The following is a 25,867-nucleotide window of genomic DNA, read 5'->3' as shown; positions in this document are numbered from 1 at the left end:
GCATAGTTGAGAAAGACAAAGCTTTCCATGAAAATTCATAGTCCCTCTGGCCTAGTGGAAATTACTTTTCATGATAAAAAGTCTACATACCTCTGGGAAATCTTGAAAATAAGTATTCCTGGAATAAGTTTTGGGTTTTGTTAACTGACTTTGTTTTCAGCATATTCAGAGTATATCATTATTATATTCACTTAGGGAAGAAATATTGATGTCTTGAATTTTAATGTCAATCTGGAAGACTTCCAGAGTTACACAGTTTCCATTCCTGGCAGAGTGGTCACACTTTGGAGTCAGGAAAGACAGATTTCTCTCTGTGAAGGAAATAGACTGTCTTTACTCATGCTCTCCCATTTCAAAAACTCTTGGTTTAAATCCTGTTCTCATGGAAATTGCATAAATTTTGCCTTTGACTTCAGTGGCATTACTGCTTCATCCAGTGCCTAATATGTGGGAATGCAAAAGGTCAAGGTGTTGTCAATCTGCATGACTCAATACATTTATTCTCCAGCTAAACTGTTTTGTTGTAGCACAGCCTTCATCTGCTGGTTGTGTAACTTCCAGGGATTAAAACTGGAGATATTCTAGATGCTGTCCTTGTGCAGTTAAATTTTCTTCCTTATGTTGTCTTCCAGACTCTGTGTTACGAATGTACATGGGTACAACTTCTTTTTCTACATTTTCCAGAGTTCAGCCAGGCCTTAATCAGTTTGGAAATACTTCTTCTAGTAGTAGAAGACCACTTACTTTCCTTGTTCCCCAAAGGAGTTGGAATTCTCGCCAGCAGAAAGCACAAAGATCTGTTATCATTGCAGAACTCCAGGCTTCAGAACTCAGGAGGTCACGAAACCCAACTGTAATAAGTGCAAGGGGCAAGTGTCTCATTAACAGATGCTTTTCCTCCTTTTGTTTCTAACTTACACTGAGAGAGCTGGGCTTGAAACATCATTTGATACTCAGTAGCACTTCTGAATCACATCTGGAATGCTTTTCAGCTGTTCAGCCATGCATGACCCACAATATTTAAATTACAATGACCTTCAAGTCATGTATAGGTGTGACTGCAAAAGACAAAAAAAATCAGGGGAGTGCAGTGATTAGAATAAGAGAGAGAACAGGAGGTAGGAATAAATCTTTCTTCCTAAGAATTGGATGTTTGGATCTAATGTAAGAGTTAAACCCTAATGCTGTGCCTTGGAGGCACAGTATAGTCATATAGCTCTCTAGATTGGCCTTCTGTTAAATTAACTGGGGGCTGCACCCAGCAAAGATCCCCAATGGCAGAAGATAAAATTATCCCTTTGCTACTGTCAAAGTAGCATAATATATTCTAAATATGTCTTTTTCTCTCAAAAGAGTCAACCATGTGTGAGAGGAGAAATACACTTAGCTCTGTGCTCATTGAGCTGACCCAGACATGTGGCTGACTCTCAGAGGATAGATGTCAGTTGTGTTTATAAAGCTGCATTACAAACCAATATCCCCAAAATTAGGGGGCTATCCGAGACCTGAGGAGGCTGCTATGCATTCAGAGCAGCTGTATAATTCATGGGCCAAGTCATCAATGTTGCATCCCTCCCATCACTTCTGTGCTTATGGAAGAGCTGTACAGTCTAAACAATACCAGCTTTTGGCAGGAGATGACCATAAAAGAGGAATGAAAAGGGAAGTGTCATACCTGTGCCAAGGCTGTCTTTGGAAAACAAATGCAAATATCACAAGCTAGATGTCCCTTCTGGTTTTGGCTGTGTGCTTGGCAAGTGTGGAGTTTGAGTAGTTCTCAGTGAAAGAAGGCCCTGCTTCCTTTTCAGTCCAGCAACATCCTCTTGACCTAATACTTCCAGCAGTAAAAGAAAGCCTGACTATGTCAGATATTAATGGAGATACATTTTTCCAAATTACTACCTCTTCCAAAAATTTATTATCCTACCATCTGTGATCTTCTTTTATAGTTGTTAAAAATCTATTACCCTGGAGCCAAAGTTAATAAAAACCAGCATATTATGGAACCTTAACATGCACAGGAGCTGAGCTATTACAAACATGGTATCTTGTCTGATGATCCTGTCACTTAAAAGTTCAGTTTGTAGGGAGTTCAGAAGTGGCTGAACAGCATGGGAGGAAGCCGCTGGAGAAGGGCTGGCACCTACAGGATTAAATATTTTTTTGTATGCATGGAAATCAGCATGCTTTAGAGAGTACAATAAATTGTAGCATTGTGTAGGGACTGGCAGCTTTGTCCCTTAGAGACTGGGTTTTTGAAAAAATGTCTAGCTGAAATTTCATGGCACTGCCTTTTGTTGAAGTGCTGCTGTTCTTGATTTACCATAACATTGCAGCAAGAGCATAAAATAAATTTTGTAATCAACAGTACCTGTAATATCCTAAATCTCATTGTATGTAGTTATTAATTGATTACAACAATAAATTTTTAATTGATTGTTATTATAATTGATGTAATCAAACAATAATAATTAAGATAAGGACTCATCAATTATGTTTGAAGTCACACTGAAGAAAATGCATTACTGGTGTTTTTGTGTTTTAAACTTCTGCCTGAGAATTTAAACACACACATTTAATATAATATATATATAAAATATATAATATAGAAAATTTGTAAAGTATTTATAGATTATTCCTTCCCCAAAATATTTTTTGTTAAACAATTTTTATTTTGTTGGTTTCTCCCTGTGTAATTGTTGCTTCACATATATTTATAAAAACAGAAAAATAAAAAAACACTTTTAGGGTTACTGTGCATTCAGCATGACTGAGATTTCTGAAATAAATAGGAATTGTATCACTGATATATCAGCTCTGTTTTTGGTCTTACACATACTGAGACCTTTCTATTAAGATCTGGTAAAAGATAAGACATTTGAAGAGTTGCAAGATAACTGTTGTATTTCCAAAGCTAGACTATAGCTGGCAGTCACAAAACAAATTCTAAAACAAATGCTGGAAATATAGATAACTTAATTTTCTAAAATGGTAATTATAATAGATTTCAAAGACATCTGGGATTCGAAATTCAGCTTCAGGTTGAAATTAAATCGAATAGCATTAAGTCCTGGAGAAGAAAGACCATTATAGCATGTATCTGTACATAACTTCCATAGAAGTGAGGCACAGCTACTTTAGAGAAAAGACTAATTCCTTATAGCTTTGGGTCAGATGAAACCTTCATCCAGAAAAGGGACAAGGAGCAGCAGAAACTCAAGTTCAGGCAGAAAAGCAAAAAGCCTTTATACAGATGGAAGCATTAAATTTCTGAAAAGACTGAATGTCTTCTTTAAAAAGCCTGAGACATTTAAGAATTAAGTTTAGAATATAAAAGTAAATCTACAAATCTCACTTTTCTGTCAAGCCAGTCCCCTGCTCTATAGGCATCCCATGCTTAGTCCTCTCTCTTCAGAGTCATGGGTTCTCAAAAATGAGAAAATGGCAGAATTTAGCTGGTGCCACTTCTTAATACTGACCTATTCTGGAAGCTGTTCAATCACAGTAATGACCTCAGTATTCACCCCTGTCAGGATAAGAGAAATTATCCTCTTTCCATTCTCTCCTCCTGTCCATTGTGAATCTCACAGAAAGTACAACAGGACAGCAGCCAGGGAGGGTTGAAAGCTGCAGTTGCTGTTAGTAGCTGGCTAAGCAACACCTTGTCTCCTCCAACCACTACAGCCCTCTTTCTTTTCTCATCCATCTGTTATGCCTTGTCATTCAGACCATGAATTCCTTGGCACAAGGATTGACATTTATGATAAATATAATAGAATCTTCCACAATGCCACAGCCTTGTCATGGGAACTAAACATAGTTACTAATTAGACCATCCTTCTCTCAAAGACTTGGCTGATATTTTTTTCATGCTGGGAAAGCAATGGCATTAATTTGCTATCTCTTTGAGGCAATCCTGTTTATTTACTTTATTGCTTGCAAAGATTCCCAATTCCCAGAAAACAAGAGAAACATCAGGAGGCAGCTCAAATGCTCAGGAACCCCTTGCTTGCTGTGGAAGGGTTGCAGAACAACCAAGTCTAAAAATTATTTACAAAATAAAAAATATCTCACCAGTGTATCAGGCATCCCATAACCCTTTCTTTTGGCAGCTGGGCTAGTCATACCATCTTCAGTCTGCATCTGGCAAACTATGTCTTGACTTTCTCTGAAAGCTACATCCATGCTGCTTCTCTGTTTTCTGCCTACCTCTTATACAGGCAACATCACCACAGGATCTGGGAGAGAATAAGTGAGAATGCCCAGACAGTGCAGTTTAGCAAAGCAAAAGTCACATAACTGCAACCTACAAAACAGGTTCAGGTATCTGAGTATGTGACATTCCAGGTCTGAATTCACACAAAGCCCATGAATTTTAAGATGTTATTTTCCTGAAGATAAATAGGGACTTTTTACTTAGTTAAATGTTGATGTATATAAGAGTAAAATACAAAACTAGCAGTGTACAGTTTTAGAGAATTTATAGAAGCCAGGTATTCCCAGGTTCTATCCACTCCAATGAGACTTCCCTACTAAGCCTTGACCTTGCACTGACCCATTTGCAAGACCGCTGCCATCACACCAGACCTGTAGTCCTGCATTACAGAGAGTGCAATCTGGTGGAGTTGGAAGTGTAGGGTAGGAGATGGGGCATGTACTGGTACTGGAGAGCTCAAGGTTATAAACAACTGACCCAATGGTCAGATAAAGAAATGCAGAACTGCAACTGGCAAAACTGAAGGGTAACAGAGAGGTCAAAAACAAGAATCAAACATATGTGAGCCATGCCACATATAGGAGATAGGGATGTAATGTGGAAAGACAAATCAAGAGAGAGGAAGGTGTAAACGTGCATTAGCAAACATAAAAATGAAACAAAGTAGTTCCCAAAGTGAGGAAGAATCCCCATCAACGTTGTACTGCTCCTGAGAAAGGATTTAGGATGCACTACACTCCAGTTCATTTTATACTAAATAACTACTTGTTACTGCTAGATATAAATACAAAAATCATGCAGAGATGTAGCATATAAAGATATGAAAATATGACAAATTAGCCATAGCCTGATTTCTAAGGTTTAAGGACAAAGCCTGTTTGATGAGCCTCAGTCCCGAGTCCTCACAAACTCAATACAAAACCTGTAGCTTGTTAGTAGGAGTGATGATACTGTATTTAGTGGGCTATAGCTCTACAGGTTCCTTGTTACATACATTCAAAGTCATGGAAATCTAATCTTAGAAAGGTTTTAACTGAAGCATTTCCATGTACTTGGGGGTGCCCCAGCAATTTTGGGTCCAGAGGTTAAGCAGTAACCAACTTCTGAGTTTTGGGCAGGACCAGCATGGCTTCCGTGCATAGGCTGTGTCATATGATCTGTAGCAAATTGTGCCTGCACTGTGCATCCTGGACAATCTTAATCCTTGCAAGTAAACCAGAAGCACCCCAAAGTGATGCCCAGAGCAATCACAGCATGATCCACAGAAGAGATGAACAGCCTGGAGAACTGTGATCCTCCACCTCTGAACTCCTCTGCCAGCCATCTTTTCTTTCAGATTCTGTGATCTATCATTGTGGGGGCTGTCCTGTGGCTCTTGGCCCAAAGGAGGATTTGTTACATGCATCATCAGCTCAGAGAAGTTGTTGTGCTGCTGAATGCTGCTTTGGTTTGTCCTGCACTATGTAACACAGGAAGTTTTCTCCTTACAACATCTCTGGGTTGAACCCTTGGGAACAGAGAACATCTTTTCTGATACTTGGACTCAATACAGCAAAAGTTTTAAAATATTGATAAAGTTAATTATTATTAATAGCAAAGTTCTGTGGTTTAATGAGGGCTTTTAACTTACAGTTTAAGAAAACAGCAAGGAGGGAAAAACCAAAAAATCTCACTTTAAAACTATGTTAAATAGTTTGTTAAATGTTAAAATAGACCACAAATCAAACTTTTTCAGTAGCTGCGCTGATTAACCTTCTGACTTTAAGACTCTAAGCCAAACAGGGTTTTACCATTTGGGTCAAGCTTTAAATTTACAGGTCTAAATTAAAAGCTAAACAGGCATCTTTCTCCATTATCCACCCAAGGAACTAAGAGTATAAAGACTTATTAGTCAGGATTAGTCAAGAATTGACATTGGGGGTTTTATTATTCTAATTAGGCACAGGAAAATTCCTATTTCATTTTGTAATTAAAACAATACACATTCTACCACCTAATTATATTTGACATTTTCAAGGTGTTGGGCGCCGAAGTCTATAATTACAGAATGCTGCTGCCTTAAGCAGAACACTCCATAAATATTCATATATTAAATAGCCAGTTATACTATATAGAAGACTTAAGAAACATTTGCCTTTTCTTTTTTAGAAATGTTAGACTTTTAGAAGACACATTTTATATTTGTATTTTTAAAAAGATGGGAAGAGAAATGTCCTTTGGGATCTGACATCTGTGTACAGCAAATTGACTACAGACCTACTCATTAGTACCGTAAGCAGCTATGCTAGAGATTCATAATCCTTTAGAATTATATATTTTCTTTAGCAGAATAGATAATTACCATCAGAAATAATATGGGAGTCCTGTACTGAAGTCATAAGACACTAAAATGCAATTCCTAAAATTCCTTGATTTTTTTAACTAATAAAAGAGTTAAAGTTTACATACAGGAATTTAAAGAAAAAGTTATTCACTACCTTTTATTTTACCGTTCCACAATAATACCACTTCAACTATTGACTATTTTTGATAGTTGAATACTGCCATTTAAAACAGTTGCCTGCCTAAAAATATTGTGATCCAAGTAGAGTTTGCCTTGTGGTTAATGCACAAGCTATTGTTCAAGGAGAGACTTTCCCTTCCTGGTATTGGAGAGATGGAAAAATACTGAAGATTAAACTCTGAATGCAAGGTGTTCCATGAGTGGTCCTGTTCTGTGTTTCCTTTCTGGGAAATTAACCTTTGGGGACATCCTGGTAAAGGGGCATAATTTCTCAAAAGAAGAGACAATAGGCATCTGCTTATTTTGTACATTTAGCCCAATGGAATAAGTTTGTGTCCTGTTGTAAGGTGCTTTGCCCAATGGGACATGGCCCCTGACTAAGTCATTCATTGCAAATGTTTTAAGAGTTAAATGTAGTGCAGAAGGGAAGTTGAGATTTCGAATGCTGTACAGAATTTCAATGTCCTAGCAAGAGCAGCACAGAGTCAGTGCAAGCTCTCTGCACACCAGGACAGGGTCCACTGTGGCAGCCTTTGGGCCCAGAGGCTCCTAACCCCAACCAGCAGGGTCTCTGCGCAGGAAGATGTTGAGAGAAGAGCACCCAGTTCTGTACTCTGAAGTTTAATCTAAATTATTAATCTCAAGTATTTCCAGAGTATGGAGAGTTCAGGGAAGTCCTATTTCATCCTGCACATCTATAATGACTGGAAGCAGTCTAGCCTATGTTGACTAATCATGTATGCTTGCATTATGGTCAGTCAGGCTGCATTCAGCATGAAGTGAGGATTATATATTTATATATGTATATAAAAAATATGTATTATAGAATGCATCCTGCTAAAGAACTGGTCTTCTTCCTGTGATGGGCAAGAAGCAGGACTTAATTTAATGACATTGTATGTAATTATTCCATACATATTTCTGTCAGATCATATAATTGTTATCTATTTTGTATTCACATAATATATATTACATACTGTGTATGTTATCTGTTGTACATAATATCAATGGATGGTATAATATGTAAGTGCAAATATGGATGTGTTTGGGTTATACATATATTTAATATACATATGCACACTATTTACTGAAGCAACTTCCTAAATGCCTAATCTTATTTCTGTAATGCTCACAGCACTTAAGGATGCCAATCCACATTTTCTCCCTTTGTACACAATCACAGCCCCTATACTATGTGACCTTACAATGCAATCAACTTGAACACAGATATAACCAGATAAGCAACATTCTTCTATTCATCACCCTCTTCAGATTTTGCTTGGAACACTTTGAAAACTCACCATTTTCAAATCAGCACATCAAAGACAAGCTGTTCTTTTTAAACAAAAAGTCATATTAAAAGAAATTTTGATTAAATATAGCCAGAACCCTCCTTCTTTAATCATCCAGAGCTACATTTTATACACAAAAACCTGAGTTTTATAAGCTCAATACTTAAAAATCAGAAAATTGCCTGTTTATGCAAGAAACCATTGTCCCTCTGCCATGTAGAGTAGATTTTATTTATCATTTTCCCAAAATACATATGGATCCCATTTTATATTGCATTGTAGAATGGGATTAATTACATTGATTTTAAACAATCAGATGTTTTTGTAAATGTGAACTGAGCATTGCAAGGATGATATAATTTAAGTATGCCCATAATTCTTTTAGGACAGTCGCTGTTTCTCCTGCTCTCAGTTGCTGTTACCCACAGGATCCCTCACTGCAGGACAGAGAGCAGGAAGGACTCTGCAACTCAGTGGAGGAGCAGCAAGCTGTTCTCATATTGCCTTGTTCCTGGAGGACTCTGGAAAAGAGCAACCAGTTGTTTGTTTCTGAGTGTTTACTAAGGAGGATGCAGAGTATCACATCCTGCTGGTCACCTCTGAATGCTCCAATGCCCATCTTGGGAGCGGGGCTGCTCTTATTGTTCACTGATAAACCAATAGCTTTAAATGCCCTTTTGCTATAGCTTCTCTTAAATTACTTCCTTCCACAGATATTTAGTGTTTGATCCTGTGCTTTAAGGAGCTCATGGTGAGAGGTGAATTTGGGCTCCCAGAAAGGCCAACTCTGCTCTTAATAGATTAGTGGAAGTAATTGCAAAGGGTTAGATAACTAAATAGCTAGAGGCTAAAAGAATTGTGAACCATAGTCATGAAAGTTCTAAACAGACTGAGTCTTGCCAAAGTTAATTGCTTTTTTGATAGAATTGCAAAATGGATGTGCATTATCACGTATATAGATTCTAAGGAAGAACTGGATACTGGTTTTCATTAACTATTACTTTGAAACTTAATTCAAAATGACTTTGATGTAAAGACTGTCATACATGACAGAGAGTTGCTAAAGGACCAAAAAGGGTGATTGAAGAACAGCAGAGTGCTGAGGCCTCACATGGGAGACTGCAGTTCTGATACTTTCCTTAAAAAAATTAAATCAAAGTTTTTATATTAATGATTCATAGATGAAAAGGCTAAATTATATGTGCTAAAGATTGGGCTGGGTGTTTTGACTAGCTTGGTATGCAGCAGGATTATTGATACCATGTGAACAGTATCGTATCTCTAGAGAATTAATTATTTAGAGATAGTAAAATAGGCATGACAAGGAGCAGTTAGATATAAACAGCAAACATCAAAGAGATTTATTAACACACTATGTTGTCTTTGCAAAAGCATTGCTATTTCATTTCCAAACAGTAATTTGTTGCTTTCTTTTCTTCTAGTTGCCCATATTGGCATCTTCTGTTGTTAGCCTCTATTTTCTTGAACTTACTGATGTCTTCAAGCCAGTTCACTCTGGATTTAATTGCTATGACAAGAGTCTGAGTATGCCATATATTGAACCTACACAAGAGTCTGTTCCCTTCTTGATGTTGCTTAGTCTGGTTTTTGCTGGACCATCAATTACGGTAAGTTTGAAGTGCTACTGTTAATAAAGAATTTGAACAGAATTTCAGTTAGTATAAAAAACTCCTTTGGTTTCAGTTAGGCTGTAGAGTGTCAACCAGGCTAGTTTCCTTAGGATTTTAAATCCATATTTCATTCTTCTGTAACAAAAGGAGATACACTCCTTAGAACATTCCTTGTAGCACTTCATCTACTCTCATTGTCTTGATGGTATCTTTCTTTAATGCTAAGAAACAGCATCTACAGTTGGATGAGAATAGTTTGAATCATTCTGTTATGTTGTACAAATATTTGAACTTTTACAGACAGGGCATCTCCATACTCTCAGATACATCAAAAATGAAAGTTGTTTTTTTTTTTAAATGCAAGCCTTTCACAGCCTTGCCACTTTTGTTAGAACTGGCTTCATTCAGAGACACGGGGTATCAATCTTGTCAGTGAACTCAATTACATTTTCCCAAATAGCACTGAAACACCTCTAAATTGCAAGTTAGTCATTAAGAGCAGGCAAAAGTGGGCTGGTTTAATCATTCACCCAAAGGAGGAGATGATTTCAACAGAACAGAAATATCCTGTCAGAATGAGCAGCTGGGTCACTATATTACAGAAAAGAAATTATCATACATCTATACATAGGAGAGAATTCATTTTTTCTGATTTTAGGAGTTCAGATAGGAGCACTATGCTCACAACACTCTTTCTCCATTTGCCAGACAAACTTGCCATTTGTCTGCAAGTGGACAGAGAAATTCACCTTGAGTGGATGATTCTATGCACTTAAAAAACATGATCACCCTTTTGAAACGATCTTTTCTCCCCCTGACAGCAATGACTACACATCTGTTAGGCACTTCTCGAAAGCCAGCTGCAAATATAACCCTGCTTCCAGCTCCTCTTAATTCCCTTAACTTCAACCAGATAATTCATTTCATAATACTATCCAATTTACCATTATAAAATCTATAAAATATGATGCCTGTATAAAAATTATCAAGTGCTGTTCTCTCTTTGCTTTCCAGAATGTTTTTTCTTCATTTGTCCTTTTTTTTTTAACCATTTTAAAAACTTTTTTTTTTTTAACAGTTCTTAAAGCTGCATTTGGTTTTCGTTGCTTTAGAAACCATTTCTGAAGGATTTTGCACAACCAGCAGGCTAAAAATTATACATTTAGAAACTGGGAACTAAGACTATCAGTGATCCTGGTGCAAATGATTGCTGCGAACACCAAATACCATAATAAAAACAAAATGTTAGTCCTGGGGTTTGGCTGGGTTTCCTAAGTGTTTCTGCTGACAAAAAATTTGATTTTTCTGAAACAGCTATCAAAGGAATCTATTGAGGCTCACTTGGGCCACAGTAGGTGGTAAAACCTGGCTTTTACTTCAGAGAGTTTTTATTAAGCCTAGATAATATCAAACTCCTTAAATCAGGATAAAAGATGCTTCTTTCATTATATAGCGTTTGTTAAGGGCTTTGATTATAACTCAATTCTTTCAGCATTGCAGGAAATTTTGCAATAGAGAATGTTATTTTGCTTGAATCTTTCTACTAGTAGTACAGAAAATTAACCAGAAGCATGCCATGTGTGGAACTCAAATCCATACTTGAGCATGCCTATAAAATAGAAAGTTTGATAAAGAAAGTAAATCCCAAAGCTTCAAAGTGCAACTGGCTAAAAGCTGCAAGCCTTAAGAAGGTGTAGTTCATTTGTATTTGTTTGAGCATGAATGTGATGCCTGTGTTAGTTAGAGGCTGGGCAGTGACAGTGCAAAATACTCAAACTCCTTCAGTGAAAGCACAAAAGGCATTGACTCCTTATTATTCAATACCACTTTGGAAGTAAGGAACTAGGGGACATTTTTGTTCAATCCTTCCCTTTTTCTTTGGAAAAATATGCCGGTGAAGCTCAGTGTATAAAGATTGTAATTGTGCCATTGTCATATTGTAGAGTTTAGCATTTTGTAAGTTAGTTTTCATGAACATTTCAATAGATTGCACACTTTATGAAACCTATGAAAGATAGGAAAGAAAGAATGAGCTATGTGAGGAATTGAGGATCTCCAGTAACGTTGAATATCCTGGCCTCTGTCCACACTTCAGGGACTTACTACAGTATGAGACAGAAGGTCATCAAGACTCAATAAAAGACAAGTGTGATTAAGCCACATTTGAAATACTTCCAAAGAGTATATATAAGAAGAAAAAGAAAGAAAGAAAGAGAAAGAAAGAGAAAGAAAGAAAGAAAGAAAGAAAGAAAGAAAGAAAGAAAGAAAGAAAGAAAGAAAGAAAGAAAGAAAGAAAGAAAGAAAGAAAGAAAGAAAGAAAGAAAGAAAGAAAGAAAGAAAGAAAGAAAGAAAGAAAGAAAGAAAGAAAGAAAGAAAGAAAGAAAGAAAGAAAGAGAAAGAAAGAGCGAGCATGGGAAGAAGACAAGTAAATTCTAGCGTCAATCCCTCTTTTAAACCTTATATAAATGCTAGAATAGAATTTTTTTCTGTTATTTTTGTTGGTATAATAATTTTCTCAAGACTGAAGAACATATACAAATCTACTCACTTTAGACTAATATTTTATTAAAAAAAAATCTAACATTTTATGACTTATTTTCCAAAGCCATCATTACACAAGGATCTGTTTGGCTTTGAGGCTCTGCATTTTGGTTTTTCTCTGTGCTTTTTTTCTCATTATTACTAAGTAACAAATGCATTTAAACAGGTCTGTTCTGTAGCCCTGAAGGGTTACAGAAAATACCTACTTGTATTATTGACATATGTCTCATTGCTTGTGTTTTAGATGAAATTTTATGTATTTATTCAAAAACTGCAGGGGACTTCAGTGTGGAACACCTGGACCTGAAGAAATTATCAAGATGGATATTTTAGGTCTGGAACATAGATATACCTGAATTACAGCATGATTTCAATTTGCTTCAAAGAACTCTGAATCTGATCCTCTGATAGATCTTCTCTCAAGTTGCTCATTCAGAAATGTTAGGACATGTAATTTAATCGTATCAGTGAAGGTTCAAGCTCTTATCAGCCACTGAATAAAAACCTGCTTAGAGGTAGCACTGTCCTTTCCAACAGAGATCGCTAGGACATTAGATCACATTGATTTGGGAAATCAATTCTCAAGGAGAGAAATTCACTGCTGGAAGTTTCACTCCTACTGCCCTCTCTACTCTGGGAGGTTTTTTTTATGTGGAAACACCAGCCTCTGAATTTTCTTTGACATAGGCCTTGTCGTTTTTTGCTCTATCACACAAGCTAATCCGTCTGGTGTTTTCCCTGTACCAGAAATTCCCTAGAACTTGGCTAAAAACTATTGGAGTTTTTCTGAGTTTTAATTTTGGAATACTTGGTTTCTCTGGGAAGCTTCAGCAATAAATTGATCAAATGTGGACAGATAGTAGTGGCCATAGCTCTCAGCTAATTAGAATTCCTTAAATAATCCTTACCACTGGCTTTTCTATGTCATGGGAGAACCTTCACTACTTCAATCTTCCTGGTCAAGAAATTTCAGTTTATTAAAACTTTAGGTAATAAAGAGTTAGACTAAGCTTTTCCACTTTACCTCCCTTTTCCTAGGGTGGAGATATAAGTATAGACAACCACCACTGGTAATTACAGCAGATTCAGCATAATTCAGATGCTTTGGCATCTCATTGCATTGTATCTTTGTGAATTGCATGGATTCATTTTCAATGCTGCTGTGGATAGACAGAGTGAATCCTCTTTTGCTGGTGAGAACTGCCTCATTAATTGCAATATTTCAATCCAACCCTTACTCTGAACTCTGTATAAACCCTGTACAGAATTCCAAATAGTTGCATTATTGAACAAGGAAAAGAATAAAATCTGAGACTACAAATGTATAAATGTGTCTGGATTTTCCAGCAAGTGGTGCAATTTTTTATTGATATTCTTCCTTTCATAAACTCTTGTCTAGGGTTTTGGTCATAATCTGTTTTGCTTGGTATGTTGCGAGGGACCATAAGGACAGAACTTTTTCTGCTGCTGTGGATCTGGTTAAAACCCAAGCCAAATTAAACAAATACAGAACAGGCTGTCACATAATTGGAAGCTGCTCAGGATTGCTAGGCTTGTGGCCAAGACTAAATGCTAAAACCACTTCAGGAGCACTAAGATATTGCAGTGGCTCTGGATTATTCTAGAGGTGATATTTTATAATTACTGTTTTATTATTGTAGAAGCATCAAGTTTCAGCTGTAGATCAAGGCCTGGATACCACTGAGCACTGTATACTGTATGCCATTTGCATTTAATTTCAGAACCATTTTCTTGCCTGCCCTCATTCAGGCTAAGTTGCATTTATGTTTACATATTGATATAAATCTTTTAAAGTTGAGTGCATGTCAGTGAATGACATTGGTTGTGTTACAGTTATATTACAGCCCTTTAAATTCAATCAGGATCTTCTGAGTAAGTGCTACATTCAATTTAATGGTTCCTTTGTCATTGCAGATAATGATAGGAGAAGGAATTCTCTACTGTTGCCTGTCCAAAAGAAGAAATGGGATTGGAACAGAGGCCAATATTAATGCAGGAGGATGCAACTTCAATTCTTTTCTTAGAAGAGCTGTCAGATTTGTTGGTGGGTTTTAATTGTTACTCACAAAAAAGAACTTTCCACATATACTCAGTTTTCACCATGCAGGTTTGCTTCTCTGAAACAGCTTTCAGAACAGTGCAGAACTGTCAGTAGCACAGATTTTCTGCTAGAAAATGTGAGAAGAAACTCAGACTGCTACAAAGCAGGCCCATACTCAGTAATGTTGCATCTATACTCTCCATTTTCCCTTTCCTCTCCTGTACTACTGTCAGTATTTCTAGAAGAGTAATTTGTTTTTCCTTCCCTGCCTACCTCGAGCTGGCTGCTTCTTAATTATTTCAGTGTATAGCTTCCCATGCCTGTCTTCAGTGCATCATAAGGAGTCAACCCACCTGTCACAGTATTCAGCATGACAGTGAAAACTTGTCAGAAACTCTCAGTAGGTTTGACATTCTTTTTCTGGAATGTGTTTATCTGCCTCTCAAAAAGGGCTAGAATCTGGCAACTTAAATGATAGAGGAACATGTTGAATTCTTTCATTTTACTTTGTTTTAATTGTCATTTGTGGAAAACTCTACTTTGAAAGGCAGCTGGACTTTGATCCCCTTCTTACTGTTAATTTCCTCTCCCAAGGAGTGGCTAAAGAAAAGATTTCTTCTTTTCAGAAATTTTTCATTAGACAAGGCAGCCTAGGCAAAGACAACCAGCAAGGCAGCAGATTGAAAACCTGGTAGGACAACCATTCCCTGGGTTTTGGTAGTCTGGCAAACAGGGAGGTAGTGACAAGTGAGGTTATGCAATCTGTGACCAGTAAAGCTTCATAAGAGCAGCAGGGAGGAAGTAAGCAGAGGGTTTGTAGATTACACCATGAGCAAGAGGACTGTAAACATACCTCCACATTCACTTCTTCTCCTGTTTGGTATTCCATCACCAAAAAAACAAGCTCAAGGACACATGAATTTCATCCCCAATTCCCACTCTGAATTTGAAGTATTTTCATATTTTAATGGCTTTAGCATTCTTTCAATTTTAACATGAAAAATAAATTTATCTCCATGAATAAAAGTAGGGAATTATAGGTAAATCTTTAGGAGAAGAGCAGTTGAAAATGTTCAGTAAAGCAATGGCATTACTTCAATTGCCTTGTGAATTTGGCATTATTAATCAGTCAGAAGCATTGATCCCTTATGAAATAGACTTAAATATTTGGATTAGTGACAAGGACGCAATACTCAAGAAACAACAGAGGGGTGAAGGTAGCCAAAGTTATCACCAGCTGGTGATTCCGTGGTGGCAAAAAGAGAACAGGTCTTCAGAGCAATGATCTAATGGGCAGTTGTCCATGCTACTAAAAGTCTGTCTTCCAGTCAGAAACTCCAAGGAATGGATAAGCACATATGTTCTCCTCAAAGCTGGCTACTATTTAGTCAATTCAGAAAACTTCTTTCCATGCTGAAGCAGCTCCAGTTTTGGAAGACATCAAGGCATTAAAACAAAACTTTAAGTATCAATAGGAAGAAAACAAGCATAAACTACCAAAATTTCTATATTAAAGAATTCAACTTTGCAATAAGCTTTTGGTCTGCACTTAAATTCTCTTATTCTGCATTTAAATTCTCTCAAGTCCAATAACAAAAGCCATCAGAGCTCTGTTGAACGTAGCTTGCATGATTAATCAACCTAATTATTGCATATAATAAAATTAACAAGCTCTGTTGATTTCTTTCCTAGGTGTTCATGTGTTTGGTCTTTGTGCAACTGCTCTTGTTACTGATATTATACAGCTATCAACAGGATATCAGGCACCATATTTCCTGACTGTTTGCAAGCCTAACTATACATCTTTAAATGTATCTTGCTCAGAGAATTCATATGTTGTGGAAGATATTTGCTCAGGAGCTGATCTCAATATCATCAACGCTGGAAGGTTGGTTCTGTTCTTCATTGTGTACATTTTTAAGCATTTATTTTCTTCTTTTATTTTCTGTTCCAATTTCAAGATTTTTTTTCATAGTTAAAGTCTGAGTTAAAGGTGAATACATAAACATCTTTTTAGTGATGTTCAATTTTCTCCATTAAGATATTAGTCTAGCAGTGAGCTTTGGAAAACTTTGTCAGGTTCCAAAGCACAGTCATTAGCAGCTGTTCTGCCCCTTCAAAGGAGGCAATTTCCTATACAGTTGTCACTATATATAGCTTCTACTGCTTTTTGAAGTGATATGTGGGTAAGTTCCCTGTAACAGACAGGGGAGGAAGTCTCCTAAGTGCTTGGTCTGAGACCTCTGTATAACATACATTACAGTTCAGGTGTTTGGGAGTTGCTGGACAAGTTTGTTTTCTGTTTCTGTGATTAATTTTTTTATATTAGCAACATTGAAAAGAATCTATTTTTAGAGGAAATACCACAACAGTATAAAGCTGTGTGTTCCCAAACCTGTCTTTTCTTGCATGGTACTTCTGACAGGTTTTTTATCTCTTTCCCCATAACCATTTGCTGTTACTGGGATATTGCCAGTGAAGCCTGATGCTTGCAAGCAGTGTCTTGCAGCTGCATGGTGTCCCAGGAAATCAGGACACAATTACATAGAAGCAGGCAGAAGCATTTTCACAATTACATCTCATTCATTTCGTTATCTCAAATATGATATCTACTGCTTTGAATTGACTGCCTGTAGCCATTCCAAAACCACCAATTGCTCCTAATTTTAAATACCATCACTTCTAAAAGACCAATGAAATTAGTTGTAACATATTAAGACTAAGCAATCAGGTTTGGGGTGTTTCTGTTTCTCTAGAAAAAACAGCCATATATTGATATCTCAAAGTTATTCTCATCATAGAGGATGGATTTGGCAATCTATAATATTCTGGCACCACCCACAATTTCTCTTTAATTCAATTTTATTGCATTTTTCCTTTATTATGTTGTTATTTCCTTATGCCAGTCTCAACTTTACCACAGCAAAGCAGGACTTGCTACTGGTTATTCAGTAACATTTGTTACTTTCTTCAGTCACCTATACAGAAGCTATGGTGTAGCTTCTACAGTACAGAAGCTTAATTTGACTTCAGTAATTTCAGTTTGGAAGGAACTTTTTCTGGTTTTGTTAATGGCATTCTGGGTACTTCCCAGAAACTTTGGATCCAGAAATTTGCCTTTGGACTCCTGTATGAAAAGTATAGAGAGGAGCACATAATTATCCAACTGATTATATTAAATCATTTTTCTGCAACATCCCCAAATATCCAGTGGTTCCTATTGTCCATCTTTTCCTCTACTTTCTTGAAAGAGCCTTTTCAGTCACTTTTGTTCAGCTCTCCAGTGAGGTCTCTGTCCTCTGTCATCTCTGATGTTCTGACTCCGTATGACTCTCTCTCTCAGTGGGACTCTCTTGTTGTTCCCTCTCTACACATCCTCATGCATGAGCATTTAGAGTGATACACTGTCATAGGAGTTCAGGACATTTTTTCTTTGAGACCTTTGTTCACCTTTTCAATAAAGAGCCATACAAAAAGGCTACATATTTTTAGCTGGAGTTATTTTCATTTTAGATTAAAAGATAACAGAGGAACAAAAGCAGTGACACCATTAGAGAGTACAGAGAATGCATTTAGTCTGTGTTTGCCCTGAAAATCATGTGAATAGAAAAGAGAACAAAGAGAAAATTGACTGTGCCATTGTGACACACCTTATATACTACAAAAATGCCATCAAATTAAGGTTAAGTGGTAGAAAAGTTCGTAGACTCAAATATACACATCAGTTCCATAGAGACTCTAAGCAGATTTATGCTTCATTAAAACCTGCACAGGGTAATGGAGTTGATTAGCCATTATAAACATTTACCTTTTTTTCATGTCTTTATTCCTTGTCCTCGACCCTGAGCTTGTTCCACGGGAATACTATTTGTGAAAGATTTGTTCAGGGAGGTCAAAAATAAAATAAGATAAAGAAGGATTTAGATCTGTCTTTAGAAATGCAAAAGAAACCATGTATATTTCATCTTGGCCAGGGTCATGAACCTGCTGGCACCATAGGCGCAAATTCAGGTCAGCAGCATGGCATTCACACTGAACTACATGCACATTTTTAACTGCCAATTAATTATGTAGAACAGACAAGGCAAAATGCGTAGGAAAGAAATTTAGACTCTTCTGCTTTGCAGAACAAATGTCTGTCTAAAGTTAAAGGACCGTGTTTCAGTCTCCGCTATTTTAAACTAGCTCACTCAGGTGTTGCTAGGAAATTGGCTGTATGTGGAGCTCAGAGTGACAAAACCCATCTATGAAGCCGAATTACAGTTTAAGTATTTATCCCAAGCTGAGCTTTCTCAGGTGAAACTTGCTGTTGTGACTACAAGGTAGACAATCCCTTCTTCACTAAGACATGCAGTATGTTACATTACATATCTATACCATTGTAAAGAGAGAAATCCTCACTGTATCTGACTCATTCCTAGAGCTCAGAGGTCACAGACTTTTTTAGGGTTTCTGTGATCTAGATGTCCACTGTGGAACAGGTATTACTGAATTCAAACCTAGCTTTTTTTCTCTCTACTATGTAAAAACCTCTTTTGCATTCACATCACTTTTCTTTAGTTGTTTTTAGAGAATTGAAATGGGTCTAGAATAATACTAAAATGTTAAAGAGCCTCATGTGATGGTTCTATGTAGCACCTGCTTGCACAAAACCTCCTTTTCTTGTCAGAGAAGTAGAAACTGAGCTGTCACTTTTAAATTTCATATTCGAAGTTTGTAACTCAAGACCCAGTCCACATCATTCAAGTCTCCAGATTTTCAGAGGGAGTAGAAGGCCCTCAGCAATTTCAAGAGCAGACCTGATATTGCCTACTATCTCAGAGTTTGGACATGTTTTCATTTATTGTCTTTCTCTGGCCATCAAGAAGGGGCCCAGTAATTCTTAAAATAACTTCCCTATGTTGTTGTGCTCCATTAGCTTCTGTCAGGATGTAAAGTGCTGAATTATTTTTTTTTAAATAAACCTATAGACATAGCAAATAAAGATGTAGTTTGCCTCTCTCTGAGAAAAATGTCACCTGATGACAAATGTTACCGATAGATCACATGTTGCTTAGGAAGTATAAGATGGCTGTACCACCCAGTGTTTTTTTCAATGAGCACTAGCACTGTGCATTTGAACTGAGAAGTATAATTTGAGTGTCCTTCCTTGGCAGAAAGTCATTCCCCTCTCAGCATGCCACCCTGGCAGCCTTTGCAGCAGTGTACATTTCGGTGAGTAACCAACTCTGTTCAGTTTCATTTATACAAGACAAAAGTCAAAAAGTAATTTGCTGTATATTGTAAAATTATGTGTTGCCTGGATATCATGGATGGATGGATGGATGGATGGATGGATGGATGGATGGATGGATGGATGTTTTTATCCTACCAATTTGAAAGCAAAATAAAATTACTAATAAAGCTGGTTTTATTTCAGCTGTTAAAGAATCAGGAAAATATTCAACTGTTTCATATCCTTTGTTAAGAAGCAAAAAAAAAGTATTATGTTAAAGTATATTTGATGCCACATATCATCCTCATATAAAATGCTTATCTGTCTTACAGAGTGGTATTTTAACTTACCAGTCAAATTAACTGTTATGTATGCTGCCTTTTCTTTGTTGCTGTCTTCACTTGATTTGCTGCTTTTAAATCTGAGGCATTAAGGGCCATGCATTGATGTGATGTAGTTTGGTTTCACCTCCAGAGATTTGCAGCATGGATGAAATGGCACAATCCCTCCCAGAGGCCTTCAAGGTGTTACTGCAAAGCAAGTGAATAAAACCCATCAGTCACTAGCAGAGAATTGTGGGACATGCTGCAGCAATCACAGCTGATTTTGCACTTCCGAGCAGTAATATTTCTTCAGTATGGCCTGCAATGTTTGTACTATAGACAACTTACTTGAAGTTTAAAAAGTAAATCCATCACTCATGCTGTAAAAATCAGAGGAGAACAACAGTAACGACCAGTTAATGGCATTAGATAATTGTATTGTGCATGTACTGAGAGCTTGCCAGTATTTATTCTGCCTAGAAAAAGGCCAGAATTTGGAATAACACTAATGAACCACCTCCACTTAATTTTTGTGACCTCCCTGATATTATGGCCCTCAGTAGAGAAATGGCTCTCTAAAGCATCTGGTGGTAGCTTTTGTAGGAAGAGGTTATTGCCTTCATCTGGCATGACATCTGGCTGCTGCATTTCACAAGCGGTGGCTCCTTAGTCACATTTATAGAACATTTAGGTGCTAATTTGGAACAGTATTGAGGCATAAAATACTTATCCTAATTGATGTCAATAAACAACACTGCCTATGTTTTTGGAAATCCATTCCTTGTGATTTCAGATCTTTCTGCAGTAAGTGAGCAAATTTTAATAGGGCTGTAAAGTAAAATTAAATAGATTACTTGTAATATTACTGTGTACTAGTGGTCTATATAAAAAAGAAACACTGAATGTGAGAAATTAAAATCCTCTTAGGTATATTTAAGTTTCTTCAATTGCTTCTTTATTTCTTTCTTTTTCAAGATGTACTTCAATTCTACATTAACAGACTCCTCAAAACTTCTTAAACCACTCTTGGTTTTCGCCTTTATCATCTGTGGAATTATATGCGGTCTGACTCGTATCACCCAGTATAAGAATCACCCAGTTGATGTTTACTGTGGCTTTCTCATAGGAGGAGGAATTGCTCTCTATTTGGTAAATATAATAGTCATGGTTAAGTTTTAGCAAATTAAACTTATAAGGCTGGAATAAGAGTACTGGTTATTTTTATGAAAACTTTTCATCATGCTCACATGTCATAGGTATAAATAAAGTCAATATGTGTTGAAGATGATGAATTAGGGATAATGACTTTAAAAGCAAAGAGGAAAAAGCAAACAAGTACTTCAATGTGAAGTTCCATAACAGTGCATAAAGTGGAATATAATCATCTGGCATTGTATACAGAAACAATTCTAACTTTATGTGCTTCATTAAACACTTATATATTCTCATCTCTTCTAATCCACACTTAAAAGCATAGCACAAGAAAAATATTTGATTAATTGGTATTTGTTGCTGACCTGAGTTGATACTGACAGTGTTCACTTTATGATCTCAAAAAGTTATTGAATTGGTATGAGCAATTCAGCTGAGTGAATTGCTGAAACTGCAAAAAATTTAAGGCAATATTACACACTTGTGATTCTTTGAAGTCCTTAGGGAAACCATGCAGGGGAAAAAGGGTGGTCAAATCAGGTTATTCCTATGCTTTTGCTTTCTACTGTGTCAGAAGAGATGGAGCACCTTGGAAGGGTCCTGTAAGGAAGCATGTAGGTCAGGCCTGATTGTACCTGTCAGGAGGAAGCTCATCAAGCACTTGCTTTTGCTCGCTGCTCTCAGTATTTCTCCAGCAGGAATGTTCAGAGACCAGCACAGGTGCCTGGGAGCAATCAGAGCTTCTGCTGACAATCAAGCTTCTGCTTGAGTGTGGGCAGGTGAACAGAAGAGTCTTAACAGCCAGTGGCATGATTTTACCCCCAAGAAGTCAATGACGAATTTTAGTATAATACCAAAATTAGTTAATTTCCTGACCCCATTTTTCTGTGATAACATAATCTAAGATATCTGCAGATGGTCTGCAGAGGTGACCAGGGAAAAATGGCTTTCACAATGGCAGAAGAAACAGCAGACAGGGTAATAACAGAAACCCCATGAGCTACTAAAGTTAGCTTCTATGATTGCACTGTGAGCAGAAAGGCACTCTGTTGAGAATATTATTTCAAATTATTCCCTGTTGTAGATTTACCTAAATGGAGGTGTTGTCCCCATGTCTGAAATACCCAAAAAAGTATGCTTTGTAAGGTCATCATATACTGTTGTGTGACATCATGCAGCAGAGAGTACGGTGTCCTGGATAGCCAGTGCTCAGTAAATCTGCCCTCAAAACTATGCACCAGCAGGAGGATGGGGAGGGGTGTAAAATTACAAATAATTCTGAAAGGAGTGTAAAGAACAAGTAACTCAAGTGATCAAGTCAGATATTTGACCCTCTCACAGAACGACCTCAGTGGAGTCTTTTCAAAATGACAGCATTTTACAGCAAGTCTACTAATTAGGAAAATGTTTTATAACTAAATCTTATTAAAGTTCTGCACAGTTTGGAAAGCAATTGATTTAAAGTTGATAAATTTTTCTATGATGTAGATATTGTATTAAATGGTTATTGTGCAGCAGAAAGGGCAGAATCTGCTAACAGCTGAGAACAGCTCTAGCTGTAACAAGGTTCAGTAAATCAGAGTAGATGGTAGTATAGTTGTAAAATAGTCTTGCCTAAGAGACTACAAACATCTATTTTGCTATTTATCTAACAAGACATTATTTCTGTGGCTGTATCTGTTCCTCGGTAAAAAGAAGAAAGCTCATGACTGTTTATTGCCATGAATAGTATGCTTTAGTTATCCTAGTGAGACTACTTCATACATACATAGAGGTATCAGACTGAGGACTTGGACTGAGGCTATACTAGTGAGGAAAGGCAAGTAAGCATATCATCAGTTTAGCTGAAGTAATTATGTCACTGAATTCTATTTAAAAGCAAAATAATGCAATGAAAGTACCTTAAAATGTGTCCTTTACAACTTTCTTAACCGAGTGTTGATGCTTCTGTCCAAATATCAGGGCCTGTATGCTGTGGGGAACTTCTTACCAAGTGACGAGAATGTGTTTCACCAAAATTTTCACAGAGAACCTCTAAGGTCATTGACAGACCTCAGTCAAGATGCCAGCAGAATCCTGCCAGGTAAAAACGGCGGCAGCAGCGATGGCATTGTCTCTCACCGTACAGAAGGTATCCTGAATAGAAACCACAGAGATTCGGGCTCTCTGACCAATCTCAAGAGAGCAAATGCTGATGTAGAAATAATAACACCACGAAGCCCAATGGGAAAGGAGAACATGGTTACTTTCAGCAACACTTTGCCAAGAGTCAACACACCATCCTTGGAAGATCCAGCAAGACGAAATGCAACAATACACGCATCAATGGATTCTGCCCGTTCCAAACAGCTGCTGTCCCAGTGGAAGAACAAGAATGAAAGTCGAAAGTTGTCACTGCAGGTAATAGAGACTGAATCTGGCCAGTCACCACCAAGGGCTATCGAAATGAGGTCAAGCTCAGAACCTTCCAGAGTGGGTGTAAATGGTGATCATCATGGCCCAACTACCCAATACCTGAAAATCCAACCTGGCAGTGTACCAGGTTGTAACAACTCAGGTCTTACTGGTGGGCCAAGGGTCTCTATTCAGTCCCGTCCTGGCTCATCTCAGCTAGTACACATTCCTGAAGAGACTCAGGAGAACGTGAACTCATCACCTAAAACTAGTTCAGCTAGAGCTAAATGGCTGAAAGCTGCTGAGAAGAGTGTTGCATGCAGGAGTAATAGCCAGCCAAGAATCATGCAGGTAATAGCCATGTCTAAGCAGCAAGGGGTGCTTCAGGGCAGTCCAAAGAGTTCAGAGGGAAGCACAGTGACCTGTACAGGAGCCATCAGATATAAAACCTTGACAGACCATGAGCCAAGCAGCATTGTTAGAGTTGAGGCCCATCCAGAAAATAACAGACCTGTAATTCAGATGCCATCAGAAGGTGAAGGAAGTGGGTCATGGAAATGGAAAGGTCCTGAAAAAGTCACTCTTCGTCAAACATACGAGCTAAATGATCTTAACAGAGACTCTGAGAGCTGTGACTCCTTAAAAGACAGTTATGGGTCAGGTGACAGGAAAAGAAGCAACATAGATAACGCTGAGCATCACCATCATGGAATCACTACGATAAGAGTCACACCAGTGGAAGGAAGTGAGATTGGCTCAGAGACTCTGTCCATTTCTTCTAGCCGGGACTCAACACTTCGAAGAAAAGGTAACATCATTTTAATCCCTGAGAGAGGGAGCAGTCCAGAGAACACCAGAAACATCTTCTATAAAGGCACATCCCCCACACGAGCATACAAGGATTAAGAGGAGACATATCAACTGGTCCATACCACCACAAAGTAAACACATCTTGACACAGGTTCTGCTCCCTTTGTTTTGAGCTGATATTTACCTTTATGTGCCAAAATATTGACCAGCAGCCCTGCATTGCTGATGTGCAATGTGCATGAGCCTGTGAACAGCATGTGGTGGGGGGAAAAGCACAATGCCAGAACTAATGTGAAGCATTTTCATGCAACTTGTTTCTTCAGATTCAAAACATATATCTGAGGGTGATGATGTCAATTAAAAGAATGGTCTTGAACACAGACACTGTATTTCCTGAATGTGCCAACCTTTTATTTTATATTTGTGTCCAAAATTTACTGACTTTTTCACAGCAAAGGTTGTATCAGTGGTATATATTCATCTTGGCAGAATTTGCACCAAATCTTTAATACAGGATGGTGCTGATGATAACTTTACATGTTTTAAAAAATTGCATAATTATTAGATTCTGCAAACATGACATATTGATGTGCAGTTACTTTACAAGTAATATTGCTAATACTATGATGATGCTGGCTGCATTCATTTAGCGTAGGAAATATTTACAGCTTTGTTATAGTGGATCTGTCACATTCAAAGATTGCAAAGGTTTTGTGTAGTTCTTTAAGATGTCTACTGCAACAAAAAATGTGTGGGTGACATTCCATTAGAATGGAATGACTATCTATTTTGAATAGTTTTGCTGCTACTGCTCAACTTTTGTTTAAGAACAGGTGCTACTAATGAAGAGGCTGCTTCTTAGTGGGCTAACTTGTAGAATGTTTTAAATTACGTTTTTTAAGGGGTCTTATCAAGTACTACAAGTCATTCAGATTTTACATTTTTAAACTTCTTCTTCTGTCCTTCAGCAACCCTTCAATTTTTCTATTAGTTTTTCAACAAATAATAGGCAGGACACCAATAATTGCAAGATGTGCAAATGTGAAAGGTGAGCCATGAGTAAATAAAAATAGATGGCAACTTTCCTGACCAGCTTCCAAGGAGACAGGAATTAATATTATAGCTCACACTTAGAAGCAGTCATTTCACCTCACTTGCTTAGTATGCCACAAGAACAATCACAAGTTTCACCCCAATCACCATCACGTAGGGGATTTGTGCTTCGCTTTAAAGAATGGAATGCCTTGGTATTGCAGAATCACTGAACAAGTGTTGCATTGTGCCACTACTACAGTTCACCTCCCTTGAGACACCCTCCAGAGCCTTCTTAAGCATGATATTTTTCCCACCACTGCCACTTAAGAATATAGAAGGTCTCTGCAACTGAGAGAACATGAATTATTTTAACAAACTGAGCTTTGGATATAATGAAAAAAACTTGCCTGCTAAAAATCTCTATTGCCAAAAAATTATTGAAAGGATAAGCTCTGAAAGGAATAAACATGGCATGTCCTAGAATGGGCCTGCTAGAAGAAATGTTTCATTTCATTTGGGTCTGACTTAAACCCTGAAGGAAGCCAGGGGCAGTGCTCACACACTGCAGCTCTTCATTCTCTCCTATTTCTACCTGAAAGAGAACTACTCTCAGACACCTGCCAGCTCCCCTGCTAGGAGGGCAAGGGAATGCCTTAGCAGTCCTCTCACTGAATAAGAAGTAGCAGATCAGGT

General features: G+C 37.5%; 1 protein-coding gene across 2 annotated transcripts in view; it reads left to right on the top strand.

The window, feature by feature from the left end:
* Positions 1-24,642, top strand: part of PLPPR4 (phospholipid phosphatase related 4) — a 28,852-nt gene extending 4,210 nt beyond the window's left edge. The window contains exons 2-7 of one of the 2 annotated variants that reach the window (XM_058842478.1): positions 9,454-9,639; positions 14,119-14,248; positions 15,938-16,133; positions 19,402-19,459; positions 20,759-20,932; positions 22,898-24,642. In XM_058842478.1, the coding sequence (XP_058698461.1) occupies positions 9,454-9,639; positions 14,119-14,248; positions 15,938-16,133; positions 19,402-19,459; positions 20,759-20,932; positions 22,898-24,235 (2,082 nt within the window). In that variant the 3' untranslated portion in view covers positions 24,236-24,642. The remainder of the gene's footprint in view (positions 1-9,453; positions 9,640-14,118; positions 14,249-15,937; positions 16,134-19,401; positions 19,460-20,758; positions 20,933-22,897) is intronic. The other variant, XM_058842479.1, reaches the window with a different exon arrangement.
* The last annotated feature ends 1,225 nt before the right edge of the window (positions 24,643-25,867 follow it).

Source organism: Poecile atricapillus, chromosome 7 (genome assembly GCF_030490865.1).
Source record: "Poecile atricapillus isolate bPoeAtr1 chromosome 7, bPoeAtr1.hap1, whole genome shotgun sequence".
Lineage (NCBI taxonomy): Eukaryota > Metazoa > Chordata > Aves > Passeriformes > Paridae > Poecile > Poecile atricapillus.
Note: the sequence above shows the minus strand (reverse complement) of the source record. Positions and strands in the feature narration are given on the sequence as shown.